This window comes from Micromys minutus (genome assembly GCF_963924665.1).
Source record: "Micromys minutus genome assembly, chromosome: 23".
Lineage (NCBI taxonomy): Eukaryota > Metazoa > Chordata > Mammalia > Rodentia > Muridae > Micromys > Micromys minutus.
The window spans coordinates 16708617-16730704 of NC_137958.1; the positions used below are offsets into that span (position 1 = coordinate 16708617).

Below are 22088 nucleotides of genomic sequence, written 5' to 3' on the forward strand. Positions count from 1 at the left end.
CATTAAGAGTCCTTCGGCCCAGACTTTTGTAGACCTTGAGCTAAGCAATAGCTTTGTCTTTGATGTGATACACTCCTATTTCTGCCTACAAATGAGATACAATGAGAGAAATGACTAATGCATACAGGGGTTTGAAGATGTTTGTTTGTTTGTTTGTTTTTTTCAAAAATCTTTTGCTCTGTATGGTTTCTGTGCCTCTTTTCTGGTACACACCAGGCTTTGACTGGTGTAATAGGTGGTTGTGTCATTGACTCATTTGGTTTACTGTACTAGGAGGCCTCCCAAAACACAGGACATGTGCTATGTCTCTTCTTCGTATATGCAGATGCAGAACATAATATTGGACAGCATAGGCTCTAATACCGGCAGAATCAAATGCAGTTCATCTGGTCTTCCATTTAGGTCTACTACACTGTGTCTGCACATAAAGCAGTTAGGGGAATGAGTGTACAGAAAAGAATGAGAGAGAAGGGCCTATAGTTCCTCATGAAAGAGACCAACTTTTGTTTGCATACTGATTTTTAAGGTTCCAGCTATCTACTCTGATTGTTCTTTCCTGCTCCCAAATTGAAGTGAATGAGATCAGCGTGGCTGTGCCTAAATACTAATAAATACCTTGGAAATGTCCTGGCCATGAGTTTCTGCAAAGTGAATCTTCGGGTATAAAAACTCTAATATCCCTTTTTGCTTATATCTTTTCCCTGGCCTCAGAAGCACTATTAGAAAGTGTTTTAAATTCTTAGTTGCACATATTGAATTTGGAAACCAGTCATGTTAGAGGAAATTTTACTGAAATGCCACTTGGCACTGATTTTGATTTTTAAATGTGACTAAATAGCACATCTTAACATGTAGCTTCCTCTAACTCCATTCCCACTAAAAGGATGGAGGCTGGGATTTGGGGATCCTAAAAATAGTATTATGGTCAGCATGATCATTGTTTCTCCCATCAAGTGACACTTATACACACACTAACAAAGGGCCATGACAAGGCAAGCATCTATCATTGTATAAGTGTGCAGTACAGTTACATTTCTACAATGTTTTTATATTCTTTTTTAAAATTGAACAACTTTATTTTAAGATAAACAAAGATAAATGTACAGATTTTAAGCATTTTTGTATTAAAGTATATGAATACATTTTTGTCAGTGCTTGGTTTTTTTTTTTTAAAAGGTTTCATAGTGTGCATTAAGAACTTACTAGTTACAATGAGGATAAAGTACATGTAAAACAAGATGTAACCTGGAATTACTTAAAGTTTCCTTGGTGTGTAAATATTAAGCATAATGGTTTTTCATTTTCTTTTCTTTCTTTTCTTGAACTTCATATAGTCTGTGACTTGTTTCTGGGGTGTTCAGAGTTTTCTGGGGTTAGTATCCAATTATCAGTGACTGCATATTGTGTCTGTTCTTTTGTGACTGGGTTACCTCACTCAGGATGACATTCTCTAGATGCATCCATTTTCTTAAGAATTTCATAAAGTCATTGTTTCTGATAGCTGAGTAGTACTCAATTGTGTAAATATACCACAATTTTTGTATCCATTCATCTACTGAAGGACATCTGGGTTCTTTCCGATTCTGGTTCTACAATGTCTTTAGGCATGTGTGTGCATATATGCATATACATGTCTCCATGTATATGAGTGTACATATATATCCAGCTGCACATGTCTTTGAATGTTTGTGTGTGTGTGTGTGTGTGTGTGTGTGTGTTTAGGCCAGAGGTTGATGTGAGCTGTTAATCTCCATCACTTTGCACCTTGTGAAATGATTTGGGTCTCCAGCACAATAGATTGTCTAATATAGCTGGCTAGGTGTGGGTATGCCCTGTCTTTGTCTCCTGAATGCTGGTATTGCAAACTGGTCCTTCTACCTAACCATCATTTCCATGGATGTTAAAGGACTAACTCCATCCCTGATGCTCATATGGTAAGCTCTTCTGTGCCATCTTCTCAAGCTGACATTGTAAATGGATAGTGTGGTGACTGATAGACTTGTAGATAAGTCATACAAAAATCATCAAAGACGTTAGAATGCTGGAGGGTGGACATAAGATGAAGGAAACAAACCAAAGTGAAGTATGACAACGTTTTTAGGAAACAGACAGGGAAAGTAAGCAGATGTAAAGAAGACCCAGACCTTATGAATGCAAACAAAAAGAAGGTAATCATTTACTTTAGCCTCCATTTCAAATGTTTCAATACCCTGCAGCTAATCCATGTGTCCTATTTTTATGTGTCCAAATAAAGCCACCAAGGGCATTTTTATTCTATAATAGACAACTCCTTACCCTGCTGCTGTCAAAACGATTAAATGAGTAACAAGGGATACAAAAATGGCACAAACAATCATTCTTTATCCTGTTTAATATATCCAAAATTTAAAACGTAGCTATATCATGGGCTTTAGCAGGCTGCCTTGAAAAAGGTTTTGTATAATTAGATTTTCACACAGGGGCCTTGCAACTCTAGCAGCAGCAGGTTTGCTGGACTAATGGAAATTGGAATTGAGGCAATTATGTAGAACAGTGGCAGGAAGCATGGCTTTTAGGAGAATCAGCTTAAAGAAGAAAAGCCCAGTGGCATGTGCATTAATGCTGTCAAAACTCTAAGCAAGATTGGCTCCCTGTGCCAGCTAAGCCCCTGCCTGACTCTGAAAGTAATTTTCTGAAGCCATGCCAAGCTCTTTGCTTGAAAATAACATCTTAATCGGTTTCTTCTAATAAAATTCAAAATATTCTTTTGGTGATGATAATACTCTCATTGTTTTATTCCAGTTCAACGTTCTGGTCTCTTAAAATGTTCCCAGTATTGCTGTTCAGGGAAAAGGAAGAGAGCCCATATGCTTATATTTATAGAGCGACAATATAGCTAGAAGGATCAACAAAGTTGGAAGCTCTTGAGGCCAGAGAAACCAGCTCTATAAAGAATAGTTATTTTCAAACTTACATTCCTGTAAAATGATAATGAGACTCCAATTTCTTTCTATTCTTATTCTACAACTTTTAGATACACATAAATAATGACGGTGTTCAGAGAATGGTGATATCTCTGGTAACCCAATGGCACAAATTAAATCTTCCAATAATTCCTTTTAAGTTAAAGAATAATTTACATCATTTTCTTCCTTAGGATTACTGTAATTAGTGTTTTAGTTGTGAACATTTGTTCTACTACTTATTTTCAACAGAGTGTTATTTTCTATAAACATTTTAAATAGCATAGATGTGTGTGTATGTGAGAGATGGGGAAAGAGACAGAGAGGAAGACAGAGATAGAGACGGACAGAGAGAGCACACAGAGGCACGCACGTGCCTCTGGGAGAGCACTGAATGTGGAGGTCAAATGCTATCTTGTGGGAGCAGCTTCTCTTCTTCTGTCATTGAGGTTCAAGCGATTGAGTGTCAGTCTTGACAGCCAGTGTCTTTACCGAGTAAGCCAGCTCCCATATCAACAGTGTGTTCCTGGGTGTTAAAATAAGATGCATTTTCCCCAGACTCTTCCTCTAAACTGTATCATTTGAGTAATGATACAGACCCGTTCTCCAAGACCCATTTGCTTTTTTAGACATTAAAGTTTTGATCCTAAAAAGATGTGCAATGAAATAAGCTTTGTTAGCAGGGCTAGTTTGACACTGAATCACAATTTCGTTTTGATAGGTCAACATTCTGTACTGCTCTTAGATAGTAGATATTGTCTTCTGTAAGATCATAGCCTTTTACTTTCTTTGATCTTTTTCTACCAGAAGGAACTCTGGCACTGTGTTATACAAAACTGACATACTCAAGTGACAAATGAGGTATTCATTTTATATTTTTGATATCAAGCACTTCAACTGTTAGTTCATAATACTTAGCATTTTACTGGCATCACTGCAAATCAGTACAGAAGATGCATTTAATATGTAGGAAGGATCATCTAAAAACTGGTAATGGGAAACCTGAATTTTAATGCATGGACCACATCAAATTAACCTGATTACAAGAGCAGCAACATTGGAAAGACAAGAGAAGCATTCTAATTAATTTCCACAAATCACAGGATAGAAATATGAATAATTAGCATGTGTAAGGTTGCAGTCTTCATGATATTACACAGAATGAACATGTTGTACTTAAGAAATTAGGACTGTACATGTATATGAGTGTTTAGGGGTGTCACAATACTTAACAAAAAGAAGGCCATTAATGTGAAAAAGAGCAAGGAGAGGGATGTGGGAGAGACTAGGAGGGAAGAAAATAGAAAAATGGTGCAATTATATTGTTATCTCAAAAATCAAATCGTTTTAAAAAGACATCTTATATAAAGAAATGATTATTCTTTTTAAAAATGTAATGAATATGATAAATTTGTCTCAGTTCTTTGGGCCCTCTTTAGGAGAACTATATTTGTAATACAAAATTATTTGCAATCTCTTACTGACCTGGGTATAGGGTATATGGGTCAGTTGTAGAATGCTTGTCTAGTCAAATGAAACTCTGGCTTTGATTTTAGTAATGTAAATAAATTAATTAGATTTGTAAGATTAAAAATCTGCTAGGCAGTTGCCTTAAAATATTATAAAAATCAAAATCCAATTAAAAATGTAAGGTAATTAAGGCTAATTAAAAATTAAGGTTTGTGAAAGCTAAGTGTTGTGTATGCTTTAGAGAAAATATCATGAGTTCCGTTTGTTAATATTGATATTCACGACCTGACATTTCTTTGGGTTTAGTGCTTTGATTTGTAGAGTGTCTCTGGTTTGACACATGTTCTGCTCATGATTCATCTTCTTCTTAAGCTTTCCTAGCCTCTAACTCTCAGAGCTGCCATCAAGCTGTGGGAGGTGAGCAATGACTCAGTCTCTTAGGGCCTCTGTGCTGAGAAATTCTGTAACAGAAGAGATAACAGGGAATCTTCAAAAGGCAGAATGCACTCTGCAGAATTAATGCGTTAACCTTGACTTCTTCAAGGCTGTAAATTCCTACTGGATAAGAAGGGAGGCTTGAAATGATGGCTGAGGAGAACCACCCCTTGGATGAGAAGAGAAGACTTGCCTTTTTTACAGCTCAGCACATTGCTCCCTGACCTAAAATAGCACATAGCTAAGCCCTAGGCTCTGCTTGTCCAGGACCTTAATTGACAGCTGGTCCTCTGTGCTAGCAACAGCCTCACCTCTCTTTATTACTTTGTAATGTGTTCTCTTTGACAATTGAAGCAACCCTAATCCACATACCAAATGCAAAGAGCAAAGGAGTGTTGGGTTCTTCTCAGCAAAGTGAAGCATCCTATCCTAGGGCTCTTGGGAATCATATTTGTTTGTAATCGTGGAATGAAAAGCAAACAGAGAGTGTTCTTAGGGCTCCTTTCAAATGAAAGATGTTGAGGAAGTGGAAAAATGAGTGAGTTCTGTGCTATGTAGGCAATGGAGAAGAACATGTGAATCATTACTTATTTAAGAAAAAGCATAGAATTCATGACCCTATGAAATAGACCTTGGTCATTGTCAAAGACAAATGATGAGACAGTAAAAGATATGTTTTCCCCAAGAGTACTTTTACCTGAGCAGCAAAGAAACATCTATGTTCTGGGGAAGAATTCTCAGTTTCCTCATGGTGATTTTCCATTCCTTTTTTATAAAAGTATTTTATTTGATACTCTCTGTATTTACATTTCAAATGTTATCCCCTCCTGCCTGGTTCCCATTCTCCTCCCCCTCTACTTGTCTCCACAAAGGTGCACCCTCTCCCAATCACCCTCTCCACCTCAGTTTTTCAAGGAACAGCAAAACACTTCTGCTCTCTTCTTTTCTGGCTTCCCGCTTACTTTAAAATTCTTTGATTTACAGAAATTATTGTACATGTTTATGGAGTACATCCATATCATGAGTGATAGTTCAGTGCTTGCTTATGCTTATTATATGCAATGATGAGAAATGTATCCATTACTTCAAGCAGCAATTAGTTCTACAGATGTCAGTAGTTCCTGAGTGAAGGGTCATTTGACATGGTGCTACCAATTAAACTCAGGGCTTTTGGCGCATGCATTACACTGAACAGTACCACTGGCCCATCAGGTCTTTGTATTGAAGTGCTTCAAATCTAGTTCTTTATGAATCAGAAAACAGGCAATTGTGAGCTAAGTCTACCCTCGGTGCTGTGTAGAGCACTGGAGCACTTTGCTCTCATTGCATGGTATTTTGCTTCTTCCTATCCAGAGGTTCTCAATGCCACTCCACCTTTTGGACTCCACAGTCAACTGTGTTATCCTCTGATGTAATGGGAAGGAGTGCGTTTTATGAATGCTATCTTAATTAACTTTGATTTTTAGTAGGTCCTGGACCGAATTCTACAAGTGTTTGGTAGAAACGGTTCCAGCATTTTAGAGCTCTCCAATCTAACGTGATGGCTTCTAATTTCATATGTTCCCTTTGTAACCCTAGGATATCAAATCAGCTACCTAATTTTCCCATCTGTATTATGAGGTTAGAAATACTGCTTCACCTACTGTTATTAGAGTTATATGAAGTACCACTAACTATTTAGACTACTTTCTGCAATCATTAAAATACTTTTAATGATAGTTCCTATAAAATAAATACAAATTACTAAACATTTTCATAAACATAGAAGACAAAAAATTCACAACTAAGAAGAGAAAAAGAAAATTCTACCTCTCTGGTCTGAGATATTCCCTCTGCATCCCTTCGAGACACTGTATCTTTTTATACTGGCATAATATCAGAACCTCACATTTTGGTATCAGAACAAAATTTAATAGAATCTGAGGAAAATGCCCAAGAATAAAAATAATCATTTCAGAGTAATATACAGATTTCGAAATTCATTTTAAGTATTTTGGACAATATATAAGTAGCATATCATAGTAATTATTTCTATTTTAATACTTTTTAATTCATCCTTTGCAATTCCTGAACCAAAATGCCTCCTCCTAAATCCAAGCTTATGAATGAGATTTGGCTCTATGTGAGCCTGCCAGACTCCTATGGTGGTATACAGGAAAAGCTGTGTTTCCTGTATTCTTCTCTCATGCTTTAATTATTTTCAACGTGCTGTTTTACAGTAAATTCTAGTGTTACCCTCCCAAGTCTTCTGTTTTAGTAACATCTGACCCACATTTGCATTTATCAGTAGCTTTGTCACAGAAGAAAGTTAAGTACCTTTTATTTATACTGGGCCCCTTGTTGAGTTTGGGTTCATTAAAAAATGCAGGGGAGCAAGATCCTTAAATGGCACTTAGGCCACTGGCAGCAGACTACAAAGGCACCACAGTACCCTGCACTCCTGAGAACTAAAAATGTTGAAGATGTATTGCATCCACAATGAGCATTCTCCAAATTAGTGGAGACACCAGGAACAACCAGCTTTTCTTTTTTTTATCTCTTGGGGTAACAACAAGACAATCTGTTTTCTACAACTGTGCCTGCTAATGTCAATGTTAGCAGAGTTCCTGAAAAACTAATTCATTATTTTCAGTTTATTATGCAATAACAATTCCTGAGCTTTGCATGTGGCTCACTAATTCTCTGGGGTCCTTTTATGTGTTGCTTAATTAACTAAGGTGCTTGTCAAACGAGGCAGATAGTACAGGATAAAAGAGGTTTTTCTCTTTTTTAATCCAGAATGAAATTCTCTCATTTGCATACTACCCATGGCCTGGGGGCTTTCACAGCTTATTACTGAATATTCTGCAGTGGAAAAAGGCAAAAGAGAAGTCAAGGTGAAGGGTAAAGCAAGGGGCCGAGTCAACATTCATCCCTACCCTTGATGCTCCTGTTTCCAAACTCTGAACTCACCTTCAGTCACCTCTGTGCATTGTGTATCTAGTGATGAAACTTATGATTTAGCTGGAAGATTGGTCAGTATTAGCAAGGAAATTATAAAACAGGAAATCCTCAGGGAGTTTCAATTGAGGAGTGTCACTTTCTTCCCACGTTCACACGATATAATCTGTAGCTAACGGTTAAAAAGCAATCTTCCAGTAACATGTCTGCTATTCTAGTGAGCTATGGCCAACAATGAATTGCAGATTCATATAGTGAGCGTCTCTACCAATCATTATTTTTATGACTACCTTGATAGTTATGAATTTTAAGCCAAAAGCAAATGTAAACAAAGCTAAACTTCAGCCTACTGAATGAGAGGACTGTCAGACTAAGTGACTTCCATGGCTTTTTTAGACCACCCTAGTCTCACACTATTTTGTTCAAGATATTATTTTCTTGACATAAGAATACAGTCAACAAAAGTGACACCTCAGCACTTAGTATTATGTTTTAGGTAGCACTTGATAATTTCCATGAATTTAGAAGAGACAAAACTTCCACATGAGTAAATTATTCATTTTCCTTTCATAAGTTTTTCAAGGCAGAGTATCACCAGGTAGTCCTTGAGAGTACTCAGAATAGAAGAATGGGCCATCATTAAGCATAATGATATCGTTGGTAGCAGATTGTCTCTGATGAGCCAGCTCGATAATCTCAGCTGTCACTGAGTGGAAAAACATACCTACTTAAAGTTTGTTATTTTGGTAACAGTTAGTACATGTTTCCATGAACTCACATAAAATTCATTATACCCAATGCTATACCACAGTGAGAAACTATGGCTGGATCCCTTTTAATTTCTTTATACTAAAAGCATTCCAAAGGACAAATATTTCTGAATTTCAATTTATTAATATTTGATATGAAAGAAGATCTAAAACTTTAAAACCATACATATATATGTCTATCTTCTGATATATATATATATATATATATATATATATATATATATATATATATGAGGTTTTACATATATATATATATATATATATATGGAAATTTAATCATTTTTATGGACAATTTTCCTACATATAATTGATATTATCATGATGTCAGAGAGCAGAAGCAATCTCACATTCTCTTCTTCTTGAGGCTCCCTGTCACTGTCAACCACTATAGAGCATTCCGATTCATGTACTGTGCCACGACATTCAGAACAGTAAAGCAGGGACTTTGCTTTCTCATTGAGTCTCAGATCATCACAATAAAAGAGATTTTTTAAAATAAAAATCTTATAAAGAGCAAATAGTTTGGAGGCAATGAGTATATAAAAGTCTAAATATTTCTAGAGATGCTGACATGTATGGAATCAAATCAAGAGCTTAGATGCAAGAATATATAATACTTTTCTACTAGTGGAAAATTACAGAATCAAAGGTCTACTATGGATATAAATAGAACAATTAAAAGAAATTTTTGGATTAATCTAGAAAGACTCATATGAAAGCTTAGTATTTGGAACATAAAGACTTCTTAAGGTAAAAGGTTGCAGATCAGGCTTGGTAGTATTTCAAAATATTGATCAGTATATACGTATCACAGGATGAACATAGAGGTACCTGTGCAAGTACTTGAATACTCTGTACTACATACATGCTACCTGAGGGACAGATCAGCAGGGATCTATTGCATTCTGTGTAGGATCTATAGCTGGTGTAAAGTAGCCAAATACTTTACAAGATGCCTGTAGTTTAAGGAAGTTATTATAGCTAAGGTAGTGTAGAATAGAAAGATACCAAAACTTATTTTAATTCAAGACTCATTAAGATGAACTCCAGTTTCTAGAGTGGTGGTTAGGGGTCACAACAACATGCAGAACTGTATTATAGGGTAGCAGCTTTAAGAAGGTTGAGAACCATTGTTACAGATCAAGGAGAAAAAAGGCCATTGGAGCACAAATGAAGACCACATTTTAAAATTAGGGGTGTTTACAAAGGCTAATTTTCACACATGCATTCCCATAGTAAAACAGATATACTTCATAGGCCATACTTAAGAGCATACGTAATTTATTTAATTATTAGACCACTCATAAAGAAGAGTGTTATCACTCTTACAGGTGATAACATCTGGGTTAGGGAAATTAAACAGCTTTCCTAATATACCATACCTAGAAAATATGAGAAAGCCAAAACTTATGGGTTGCTAATAACATTTACTATTTTTCTTTCTATTGTCCAGGTGAAACTCTTGGTCATGTGAAGGCTCATTTCCCCAGTGTAGGGGATGCCAAGGCAATGAGGTGAAAGAGAGTAGGTGGGAGTAAGAGCATCTTCATGGAAGCAGGGGGAGGGAGGAGGAGGGATGGGCAAGGAGGAAAAGGGAGAACATTTGAAATGTAAATATATAAAATATCCAATAAAAGTGTTAAAAAAAGAATTTTTAAAATAATATTCTTGAAGATGTTGTCAGATATTATTACTTCCTCAAAAAACAAAACAAAACAACAACAAAACTTGAACCTTATAATCCACAACTAAGCTTAAATTTTATTTCAAAATATTAAAGATAACAAGGAGACCTTTGAGTGAACTGAATTTCTGAAAAAGAATCAGAGCTATAGATCAAGAGTTTAAGCTTTGATAATTTTTATTACAGGTAAATTTAGATCTCATTCTGTTGGGCAAATATCCATAGACAAATGTATTCCTGTGCATATATATATATATATATATATATATATATATATATATATATATATGCATATATATGTTACATGTATACATATATCTGTCTATTAATATATGTCCTAACATTTTCACATTATTAAAGAACAAAATGTGTAACAAATATACCTCACTTAATTATAAATGCATTAATATATTTTTACTCTATACAAAGGTAAATGTCACATACATCAAAATGTGTGTGCTACTTTTACCAGAACTAATCAGAGACATTTTGTAATGCAAATATATTCAACAATTAAGGAGCACAGTACTTTAAAATATGTAAGTTTAAAAATGAAAACAAAAGACATGACACATAACCCAACAGAATATAAAGGGAAAACATACAACTTCATTGTTTAAGAGTCTCCCTGCTTCTGCTAGCAATCGAAAATGAATATAAATAAGTCTATAAAAACATTACTAACCATATAGATCCACTTGTGTTTCCTCATAAGCAAAATATTCATTATTTTCAATATAGACCAAATTCTGTTATAAAATGTTTAAATAAATTTTACAAAATTCCATTAGGTGAGCTTCCATGCAAGGAATTTCCCAACAGAAAAGCACATTGAACAACAGGGGAAAAAGTAGTTCATTCTGTGAAGGACCTTCCCCTAATGCATAGAGATTCCAAGGTACCAATCCCTGTCCGAAGAGTATGCAGGACTTCCGGGTCAAAGAGAGGAAGAGGGAAGGAAGGAGAAAGAAGCTTACTTTTGAATGGGAAAGTTGATGGAGACAAAATGTAGATAGGGGAGGCCCACAGTTCAGGTGGCAGATAGTTGGGAATCTGCTACCTGAGATTATTACTTAGAATGGCTTATAAATTAGAATGCTAGTTGCTGCACCCAGTGATTGTTGCTTCCTGTTGATTCTAAACTAAGATTGTGTACTATTTTCCTTCAGGAAGCAAGTCAACTGAGTTCCAGAGAAAGGTAACGTATTGGAAAGCTTGAAGATTACCATAGAACTAGGATGTGCGAGGCTGGCATGGCAGTCACCTGCCATGGGGCTAGCCAGGGAGGGGAGAGATCATTGCTGGGGCCAGAGAGTATGTAGGAGGTGGGATGGCATGGTGCCATCCTTTTTTAAATATACAAGTACACTTCATAGTAAACCTTAGTGGAAAAATCAAAGGAAAATGAAAAAAAAAAAAAACTTCATATATAAAGAGATTGCTAAAATCAGTTTAGAAATGAACTAAGACCTGATGGGTATACATAGTGATGATCTCAGGAATGACATACAGAACATTACTACAAGCCCTACAGACAAAGGAAAGATAAAAATGAAATGTATTAAATAACTTTTATTTTTACCAGTATATCTCATTTTAAAGAGAAATAATGTTTAAACTCTACCACAATACTTGGACTTTATATAAATTCAATATGGATAACATTATCTGAAGTATAGGAACAATTTCTTAAATATTTACGGATTGCTGATTCAGTTTATCAAGTCACAGAACATTATTTTCCTGAAATAATATATGGTAAAATACCTGTGAGGAGACGATAGGACTTTGCACAGGGCTTAGCCTAGTATACTGGCCCTCCTCCTTGAACACAGTTAGTCATCTCTTCCATACAATCCTTACAGATTCTAACATTTTTGATGGGAATAAAAAGTATCAACATAAATAAAGCAATAAAATCTGTATCTGTAGATCTATTGGCTTTTAAGACAACAAGATAATCAGTCCTAATAGCACTATCAGAGCTTTTCTATTTGTTTCAAAGATATTTGGGATAAAGTAAGAATTGTGAAACTTACAAAAAATCTAATAGAAGCCTCCGTTTTATAATATGAAAGATTCAGCGAGCAGGAATATAACTAATTACTATCATCTGATATACATTTCAGGTAGGACTGATAGCCATCTCTTTGCCCTTCACTAGATCAACATGGAGAGCCAGCCTGTAAATCACCGTTCCACAACCGTTATCACTCCATCAATCCACTGCATGAAAGGATGGAATGCGGATGCTGAAGGTAGCTCTTTCTCACACAGCTTTACATCCACAGTGGTGTTTACTTGGACTTAAAGTAAGACAAGTCTGAACAGTTTTTAATAATGTTTTTCACAAGAAGAGACAGACAGGAGACCCAGGTTCAGGGAGGGAGAAGATTACAAAGGAGTGAGCAACAAGGTACTAAGGAAGGCTTGTAGACATAAGACAGGTGAAACGAATAACTCTTTTTGATGCAACAAGGGTTTCCTCAAATGCCTTCAAATTTCAGATTTTAGGTTCAAAAATAGTGCCATAGATTTGAAATATAAAATAAAGTACAGATTTGTTTTAAATAAATATGCGATTATATGCCCCACAATCCTGTATATAAAGTTTATACCTTGATGTTAAATTTTAAAGTTGGTGTTTGTATATCAAGGCTAAAATTAAAATGTCCACAATGCTGCATCAGAAGAATTGTCAAAAGTTGCTGACTAGACTGGTCTACACAATGGGTTCCAAATCCACATAAGCTACAGTGTTAAGCAATGTCTCCAAAAATACCTGAATAAAAATTTTTGGAGGAATCTTTGTTACCTATTTTGTATTATTATAGAATAATGTTACTATAAAGTAATGGAAATCTGAAATAATAAGAAATTTATCCATGATAATTAGGTAAGTGATAAACTCTCTCAAGAATATGATCTTAAATTAAATATTGAAAGTTGTACACTTTAACAATTTTTTTTCATGAAATTTTTATAACATTAATTAATATTTACTTTATTATAGAAATATTTGAAATTATTATCTTAAGAATTAAGAATTTAGTTTAGGTTATTCTTGTGGGCATATATTTTACAATTAGTATTGGACTTAGAGAGATGGCCCCATGGTATGTGATTTTCTATCTGTTGAGTCCTGATAATCTTAAAATGAACAAATTCCAGGAACTATTTTTGATAGGTTGATTGTTTTTACATGTCATAGTGTACATAACTCCCACATTAGGGCAACCTATTCTTTGAGGATCTGTTTCGATTTAAAACTGTTTAAACACTAGACATCCAATAACATAATAACTTCCACTCTCTATGGCCTAGCAACCACTCTCCTATAGAATATTGATATTTTTCCCTAAAAGACAGAATTCTTCTGGAAAACATAAATTTTACTTATTTATTTAAGTAATATTTGTGAAGTGTCCAAAGGGGCTAATCACTTGTTGCATACATTTACACAGAAAGTCTAGGTTAGCGTTGAAACCATAGAAGGGAGCAGCATTAGTTATCTGGTCTACCCGGCCCTGTCATCTCCTTCCACAGTAAGGAAAATATGGAGAATTATACTTTTCCTTAAAGTTTTCTTTCTTTCTTTCTTTCTTTCTTTCTTTCTTTCTTTCTTTCTTTCTTTCTTTCTTTCTTTCTTCTTTCTTTCTTTCTTTCTTTTTTTCTTTCTTCCCTTTTTTATTCTTCCTTCCTCTCCTCCTTCCCTTCTTCCTTTCTTTTTTATTCTATATCGATAATCTCAACTTTAGAGTCAAAGTGCAAGCAACTGCAAAATGCTTTTGTGCTTCAAGAAAAGTAGAAGGATTTCAAAGAAGCCATTGTTGCCCCTGTTCTTCACATCTAAACAGCATGACTATGGTTTTAAGGGGAAACGTCAGCCACAAAGGTTAAGGGTGCAATTAGAGCCTCACACTCAATAAGCTCTAAATATGGCTTCTCCAGTGCTCATGGTGACCTTGGGGGAGTACTTATGAACTTAAAAATAAAGGGGAAAAGAAGAACTGGTGAGTGTGTCAATCACTGTGCTTTCTGTAATTTCTATGTGAGGGCCTTAGAGTACCCTCATCAAAAGCAACTAAGCACATGTAATGACAGAGTTCATGTGAAAATTGAAAACATAAACACAAATGGTCCTGAAGGCAAGATGATGCTTCTCATCTAGGTCATATTTTATCTGTCTAGTTAATAAAGGTATGTGACTAACCCAGCTACCCATCTAGAATGAATGTGAACAGTATACATTAACCTCATATACACATTTGGTAGCCACACCCTCAAAGCACCATATGGCTTTTTATATGAATAAGCATTCGAAATTACTTTTCTAAGCTTAAAAAAACAATATTTTATACAATAATAATCAAGGCATTGTCCCAAATATTTTTATGTAATTTTCACCTCACTAGAAAAAACATACCAACCATGGGAAATTCTTTAGAAATAGGAAGAAAAACACCAGGCTTTAGAACAACTCCAGTTTTGAAGCTAATACTTGGAACTTAACTGGAGCTATTACAGGGACTAAACCCATGTAGCCCTTTCTACTCATAAAGTTTGGCTAGGAGGGGCTGCATTCCAGCACAACCAGATGGCATAAAAGATGCTATACTTTAAGCTCTTTATTATTTCCCTGGAATATACATTTAACCCAGATGAAACTTAAGAGCGAAAACTGTAGCAAATACTCCAGGCATTTTCATAAATACTCCCTACATTGCAAACATTAACCAATGATAAATATCCATGGCATTTGAAGAGTATCCTGGTAATGTTTTGAGAAATAAATAATGAGATGCTATTCTCTTCCATATGTGATGCTTTCATCTGGATAAGAAAGAAAAAAACCAAGAGCTCCAACAACAGTTTTGTAACTTTCATCAAATTTCTTACCATCGAATGTTAAATAAACTCTTGCTTGGGGCTGGGGTGATCCTTGGACACAAACGGAACAAATAAATACTCCGACCAGCACAAAAATCGCCCGGAATGCCATTTCTTCTGATTTGGAAATTAATATCCAAGGGAAAATACCTTTAAAGGAAAGATAAGAGATTTGTGGAAATATCCTTTAACATGTTAGCAAACCAGAGATAACAGCTTTGAGAAGGGCAGCTGAAGGTCTGCAGTCAGCAAGCAGTAGGAGGTGCTGTGACTTTACTTCTCAAATGGAAATATTTGGAGTGATTTGTGTTTGGAAGTCTTTGCAATAGATGATTATTTTATCTTCCCATAGAAATGGTGCTGACATCAAAGCAGAGCAAAGCATCAGTGAAAAAACTTAATTGGTTCCCTCCCCTCATAGAATCCCAATAACTCATCTCTCTAGAACCCATTCATTCAATTATACTGATAGAATATTGAAGAAGGAACCTACTCTCCCTAATAAGTACAGTAGAGTCCTCACTCCTATTCACAGGTGGCCGTCCATTCTATGGTCATTAACTCTTCTGAATTAATTGCCTCTGAAATAATGTTTTTAGACATAAATCTACCTGTGCTTCATCTCTGATTAGTAAATCACTTCAACCAGTTATCTGCCGATGTATGCAGATGACCAGGCAGTGGTTAAATGATGCAGATGAGGTAACCATGGACTCCTGCCAAATTTAAACCAGTGACCTCGTGGTGAGTAATCCACAGGAGCCTCATACACACCAGGGCATATTTTACATAAATTAACCAGAGAGTGCACCATCAAAATTTCAAACAATGAATCAAAGAAACATGAATCAAAAGAGACAATATTCTTCTTTGAAAACCATAGCTATAAATGAATACAAGCTATTAACTAATGTCTAAGTATAAAGGGAGGCCAGGTACTGTTAGAAAAAACCTATATGAGCCCCACTGTCCACATCATGCCCAGTGATTCAGGACTGTGAAAGAAATCTGATCACTTCTCATTTAGAGTAGTTATACAGTAAAATGACAAGCAGATCTAATCTGGAAATCCATCATTGAATATCTTATGTGATATGGCTTTTTAAACTGAAAATACATCATTGATCTCATTCAATCAGGAAATGCGGTTCACAATCGAAAAGACCGTTTCTCCGACACAGAAGGCAAAGGACAATTACACCGAGCATGCAATCTCAAAGAAAAATCTAACCTGCTCTCATTAGTAGCCCATCTGCTGCAGGAGGTTGCCCTGAAACTCTATGCCTCTACCACACAGCTGGAGGAAACCCTAGAGATGTTTGTGTTGGTAATTTTCAAACGAAACAGTTTCTTCCTGCTTCCACAACCTCTTCACCCTGTCATCCCTAAATTAACTCAGAAGAAAATTTATTTTTATGGGTGACTTTCTCTTAGAATTTTACTCCTGGGATCTGTGGGCTTAACAGTTGAAACTGGGGGGGGGGGCGATGATGGGATGCTATTAATATATGCCCAACCTTAGTCTGTTTATTAGCCAAGTTATAAACATGTACATTTTTTTATATTACTATTGCCGGTACATAATCTGATATGACTCCCCTAAAGAAGAAACGATCCATAAATTGCGAAGAATACTGCCTAAATGACATGCGAGATCTATCTAACAGAACACCCTGGTTTCAGTCCCACCTAAGTGATAGGCTATGACTACCATCTCCCCACCCAAGTCCTTTACAACTTCGTCCCTTTTTAACTCACACACGTAAGTGACTGCTGGTGCTTGGTCCTCTGTTATCAGCAAATACAAGAATATAATTATTTTAAGTCCCTTCCACCAATTGTTTTTTTTTTCCCTTAGAAGGCACTGGAGCAACTCTTGGCAGGTGCCTCAACCTTCAGGCAGACTCAGCTCCTCCGGGAGCGCCTTTCTCAGGAGCCGCATGGACTCCTAAGAAAATGCCCAGACTTGAGTACACCAAAGGGGAAATAAAAAAGTCAGTACACAGACCCAGAAAAGTTCTATTTCGCTGACTGAGTGAGACTGAACATCTGAGTCCGGCTTACCGAGGTGGGAAAAGATCGAGGAGTAGTCAGCCACTTGTTCCGGGCTCTGATTCCTAGTCCCCCAGGTCCTTTCCCCAGAAGACCTTTAAGGACTTAGAGAGTCCGGAGGGTAGGATCCCTGGCGGCCGGTGCCGAGTTTCTTTGTAGCAGAATCCCGGGCGGCAGAGCCGCGGCACCCGGAGCCCTTCTCCACGTCGCTCAACCCCGCACCTCGGAGTGAATGGCAAGTGGCCGGGCGCCGGGGGCGAGCGCTCGGTGTCCGATTACAGCGACGCGGCGCGCGGCTGAGACTGCCCGGGCGCACCGCCCAGCCGGCTGCAGCAGCGGCCCCGCGTGGCCCGCCGCATCTGCACGGGCCGCCGCCCCACCCAGGGAGCGCCTGGCCGCCGGTGGCAGCGAGCCGGAGGGCGGAGCACAGGCTGGCCTGGGCGCCGGAAGGCTCTGCTGCAGGCTAGACTCTTCTCGGTTAACACTGCCTTTCGCAGCGAACACTAACTGGGCGCGCTCAGACGGGTTTGCTGTGCGCGCCTCTTGGAAAGCATGCAGGCTTGGCTAGGCTGTAAATATCCGAGTGCAAAGCAGTTGTTTTGCCAGAGGAAGGATCCCTGCATCCTTTTAAGGCAAAGAATTACCGTTTTAAAAGGGCACGGATCTTGTCTTTACCCTGCAGCAAAAATTTCTAAAGCTAGAGGAGAGAAACCTACCCCCCTTTTTCTAGAAGTGTAATCTGTCGAGTATTGTTTCCTCCTGTTTCCCTAAGGTCCCGAGATCAGTAATTATGCTGACCTTTCCACACTGAGTCATATCCAGCACCTTCCTCTACGGGACACTCCCAAAGCTTAAGTTGTAAGAATTTTCACTTCATTGTTTTGTTTTCAAGAATGCTGTTTCCAGTTGTCCCAACACTTTGGGGCTCATAAATTAACCGGCGAGTTGTTTGCAACCCTGCTTTTAGGAAAACTTGTTAAGTTGTGCAAGTGACTTTGATGTGTGTGTGTGTGTGTGTGTGTGTGCGCGCGCGCGCGCGCGCGCGCGTGTGTGTGTGTGTGTGTGTGTGTGTGTGTGTGTGTGTGTGTGTGTGTGTGAGAGAGAGAGAGAGAGAGAGAGAGAGAGAGAGAGAGAGAGAGAGAGAGAGAGTACCATAGTGAATTAAATGATTGAGCATCAAAAGAAAAGACTTTCACTCCCAGTAAACTGAGCAAAGCTCACAAAAAAAAAAAAAAAAAAAAAAAAAAAAAAAAAAAAAAGTCACTCTGCGCTTCAGCCCAGTAGGTGTCACTGTGTGAGGGACCCTTGAGTGCAATTTATTTCCTGTGTACTTCCGCAGTTGCCTTACAAAAATGAAGTAGAATCTTTCAATTCTTATCAAAGCTGTCAAGGGAAATACTTCTAAGGTTACAAGAGGATGCCTGATTGGTTAGGACCTAAGGAGAGTTGCCACAGTTACTGATTACAGGGAGCATTGTCTTTTGGTTTATATAGACACCACCTCTAATGTCCAGGAGACAGGACTGTCTGATTTTTGTCATATGTTTGAGATATCTAGAAATCAAGTAAAAGAAATTTCATAATTGTTACAGGATTCACCTGACTGCGATGCTCTGCATCTGGAGGTGACTTAAGTCTGTGGCATTTATCTTATTTATATAAGTAAGTACATATTGAAGAAGGGACCTGAGTAGATTTTTCTCAAAAGAATGATGGGCAAAAGATGCTGAAAAAAAAAAAAATGCTCCGTATCCCTCATCTGGTAAGCCATCAAATGAAAGTTACAGGGAGATACTACGTCAAAGCTGTTAAAAGGTTAATACCAAAAGGAAAGAAGAAAAAATTGCCAACAAGATACATACACTGTGGGAGATGATACGAATTTGTGCAACTGTTGTGGAAAACAATATGAAGCATCTTTATAACCCAAAGATAAAATTAGCATATAACCTCCAAATCCCTCCCCCCGAATAATTACCCGAAGTGTATGAGGTCAGGAGATCCACATCTCTGTCTTTTCTTCTTCCTTCCTGCAATATTCATAACAGCCAATCAGCCTAAGTTTCAGTCATAGTGATCATGAACCAACCAAGAAAATTTGCTTGGATTTGGGACACTATACCATGAACCTCACTGTATATACTTTCCGGACTTACAGAAGAGAAAACACCTGTCTTTTTTACAAACATGGCGATCACCATGATGGAGTGGAATAGGCCTAAAGCAAAAAGGCAAATGTTCTGTATCTTTAATTATCTATAAAAATGAAGGGAATTTTCTCAGATAAACACAGATTAGAAAGGTGGCTACTGGAGTCTGGGATTATAATGGAGCCTGAGTCAAATCAGATGAATAGTCTTAAATTCACTGGCACAAGGTGGTGCATAAAGGCAGTTATTTATGAGTATGCATTTAATATTGACAAGAGAAAAAGGTTCTAACATCATCACCTAAAATATTAAATGATATTTAGCAATTGCTCCTTAATCCAAATGCGATCCCACTACGCTGAGCAGTAAATACAACTATCATTTAGTGATGTATAATAAAATTAAGTCTACCTTTTCACACATTGAGAAGTTGAAATCAACAAGTCAAAAATGATATTTCAAGAATTCTCTTCAAACTTATATGAGATAATTTTGAGAAAAAGCTTCTACTTAACAGATGTATTCTTTCAAAAATCAAAATAGAAAGGATTAGGGTATCTTTAAGCTTGAAATGTGAATAGCTTCTTGATAAAAGTTTGTAAAATACAGGGCAGGTAAGAAACATCTGACTATATTGAAAAACAATCAGGAATAAACATTATGTGTACTTAATGTTCTTTTTTAATTGAACAACTTTATTTTAAAAAACAAATATAAATGTACAGATTTTAAAAACATTTTTGCATAAAAGTGTATGAATACATTTTTGTCAGTACTTGATTTTTTTAAAGGTTTGATAGTGTGCATTAAAATCTTACTAGTTACAATGAGCATAAAGCACATGTAAAACAAGATGTAACCTGGAAATAGTCAAAGTTTTCTTGGTGTGTAAAAATTAAGAATAATGATTTTTCATCTTTTTTTGGCCTTTGTTTTTTCTTGAACTTCATATGGTCTGTGAGTTGTTTCTGGGGTGTTCAAAACTTTCTGGGGTTAGTATCCAATTATCAGTGACTGCATACTATGTCTGTTATTTTGTGACTGGGTTACCTCACTCAGGATGATATTCTCTAGATGCATCCATTTTCATAAGAATTTCACAAAGTCTTTGTTTCTGATAGCTGGGAAGTACTCCATTATGTAAATATATCACAATTTTTGTATCCATTCATTTACTGAAAGACATCTAGATTCTTTCCAGCTTCTGGCTATTATAAATAGGGCTGCTATAAACTTTGTGTTGCATGTGTCTTTGTTATATGTTGGAGAGTCTCTGGGATATATTCCCAGAAGTCGAATAACTGGGTCTTCAGGGAATACTATGTCCAATTTTCTGAGGAATCGCCAGACTGATTCCCAGAGTGGTTGTACCAGTTTACAACCCCACCAACAGTAGAGAATTTAAGCCTTACAGAAAGTTTGCAATCTCATTATCTCCCATTTATTGATATTTGACCTTAGAGCACAAGCCATTGGTGTTCTATTCAGGAAATTTTCTCCTGTGCCTATGTGTTCTAAGGTTTTCCCTACTTTCTCATCTAAAAGTTTCAGTGTACTGATTTAATGTAGAGATCTTTGATCCACTTGGACTTGAGATTTTTACAAGGAGATAAGAAAGGGTCTATTTTCATTCCTCTGCATGCTGAGTGCCAGTTGGACGAACACCATTTGTTGAAGAAGCTGTCCTTTTTCCATTAAATGTTTACAGCTCCTTTGTAAAAAATCAAAAGACCATATATGTGAGGGCTCATTTCTGAATCCTTATTCCATTGATCCACATGCCTATCTCTGTTCCAATACAATGCAATTTTTATACACAATTGCCTTGTAATACAGCTTGAGGTCAGGGATGGTGGTTTCCACAGATATTTTCTAGATGTTGAGGATGGATTTCACTATTCTAGGTCTTTTGTTATTCCAAATGAAATTGCACATTGCTCTTTCCAACTCTATGAAGAACTAGGTTGGAATTTGGATGGTGATTGCATTGAATCTGTGGGTTACTTTAGGTAAGATGGCCATTTTTACAATGTTGATCCTTCCAATCCATGAGCATAGGAGATCTTTCCATTTTCTGACGTCTTCCTCAATTTCCTTCATCAGAGATTTGCAGTTCTTGTCATACAGGTCCTTCACTTGCTTAAGAGTCACACCAAGGTAATTCATATAGTTTGTGACTATTATGAAGAGTATCTTTTCCCTAAATTCTTTCTCCTCATGTTTGTCCTTTGAGTGGAGGAAGGCTACTGATTTGTTTGAGTTAAATTTATATCCAGCCACTTTGCTGAACTTGTTGATCAGCTGTAGAAATTCTCTGGTGGAATTTTTGGGTTCACATACTTACACTATCATGTCATCTGCAAACATTGATGTTTTACTTTTTGCTTTCCAATTTGTATCCCTTTGATTTCCTTTGCTGTCTAATTGCTCAGGCCAGGACTTCCAGTACTATGTTGAATAGGTAGGGGGAGAGTGGGCAGCCAAATCTAGTCCCTGATTTTAGCAGAATTGCTTCAAGTTTATCACCATTAAGTTGGATATTGGCTATTGGTTTGCAGTATATTGCTTTTGTTATGTTTAGCATGTTTAGGTATGGGCCTTGGATTCTTGTTCTATCCAAAAAGGGGTGTTGAAGTTCGTCAAATGTTTTCTCAGCATCTAGTGAGATGAACATGTGGGTTTTTCTTTGTGTTTGTTTATATGGTGGATTACATTGATAGATTTATGTATATTAAACCATTCCTGCATCAAAGGG

At 36.8% G+C, this 22088-nt stretch overlaps 1 protein-coding gene across 1 annotated transcript in view; it reads right to left on the reverse strand.

The window, feature by feature from the left end:
• Nucleotides 1-17404, reverse strand: part of SEMA3C (semaphorin 3C) — a 149626-nt gene extending 132222 nt beyond the window's left edge. Inside the window, exons 1-2 of the mRNA XM_080936134.1 lie at nucleotides 17196-17404; nucleotides 15141-15281 (exon numbers count right to left, since the gene is read on the reverse strand). Of these exons, the coding sequence (XP_080792260.1) occupies nucleotides 15141-15243 (103 nt within the window). The 5' untranslated portion in view covers nucleotides 15244-15281; nucleotides 17196-17404. The remainder of the gene's footprint in view (nucleotides 1-15140; nucleotides 15282-17195) is intronic.
• Between the last annotated feature and the right edge of the window lie 4684 nt (nucleotides 17405-22088).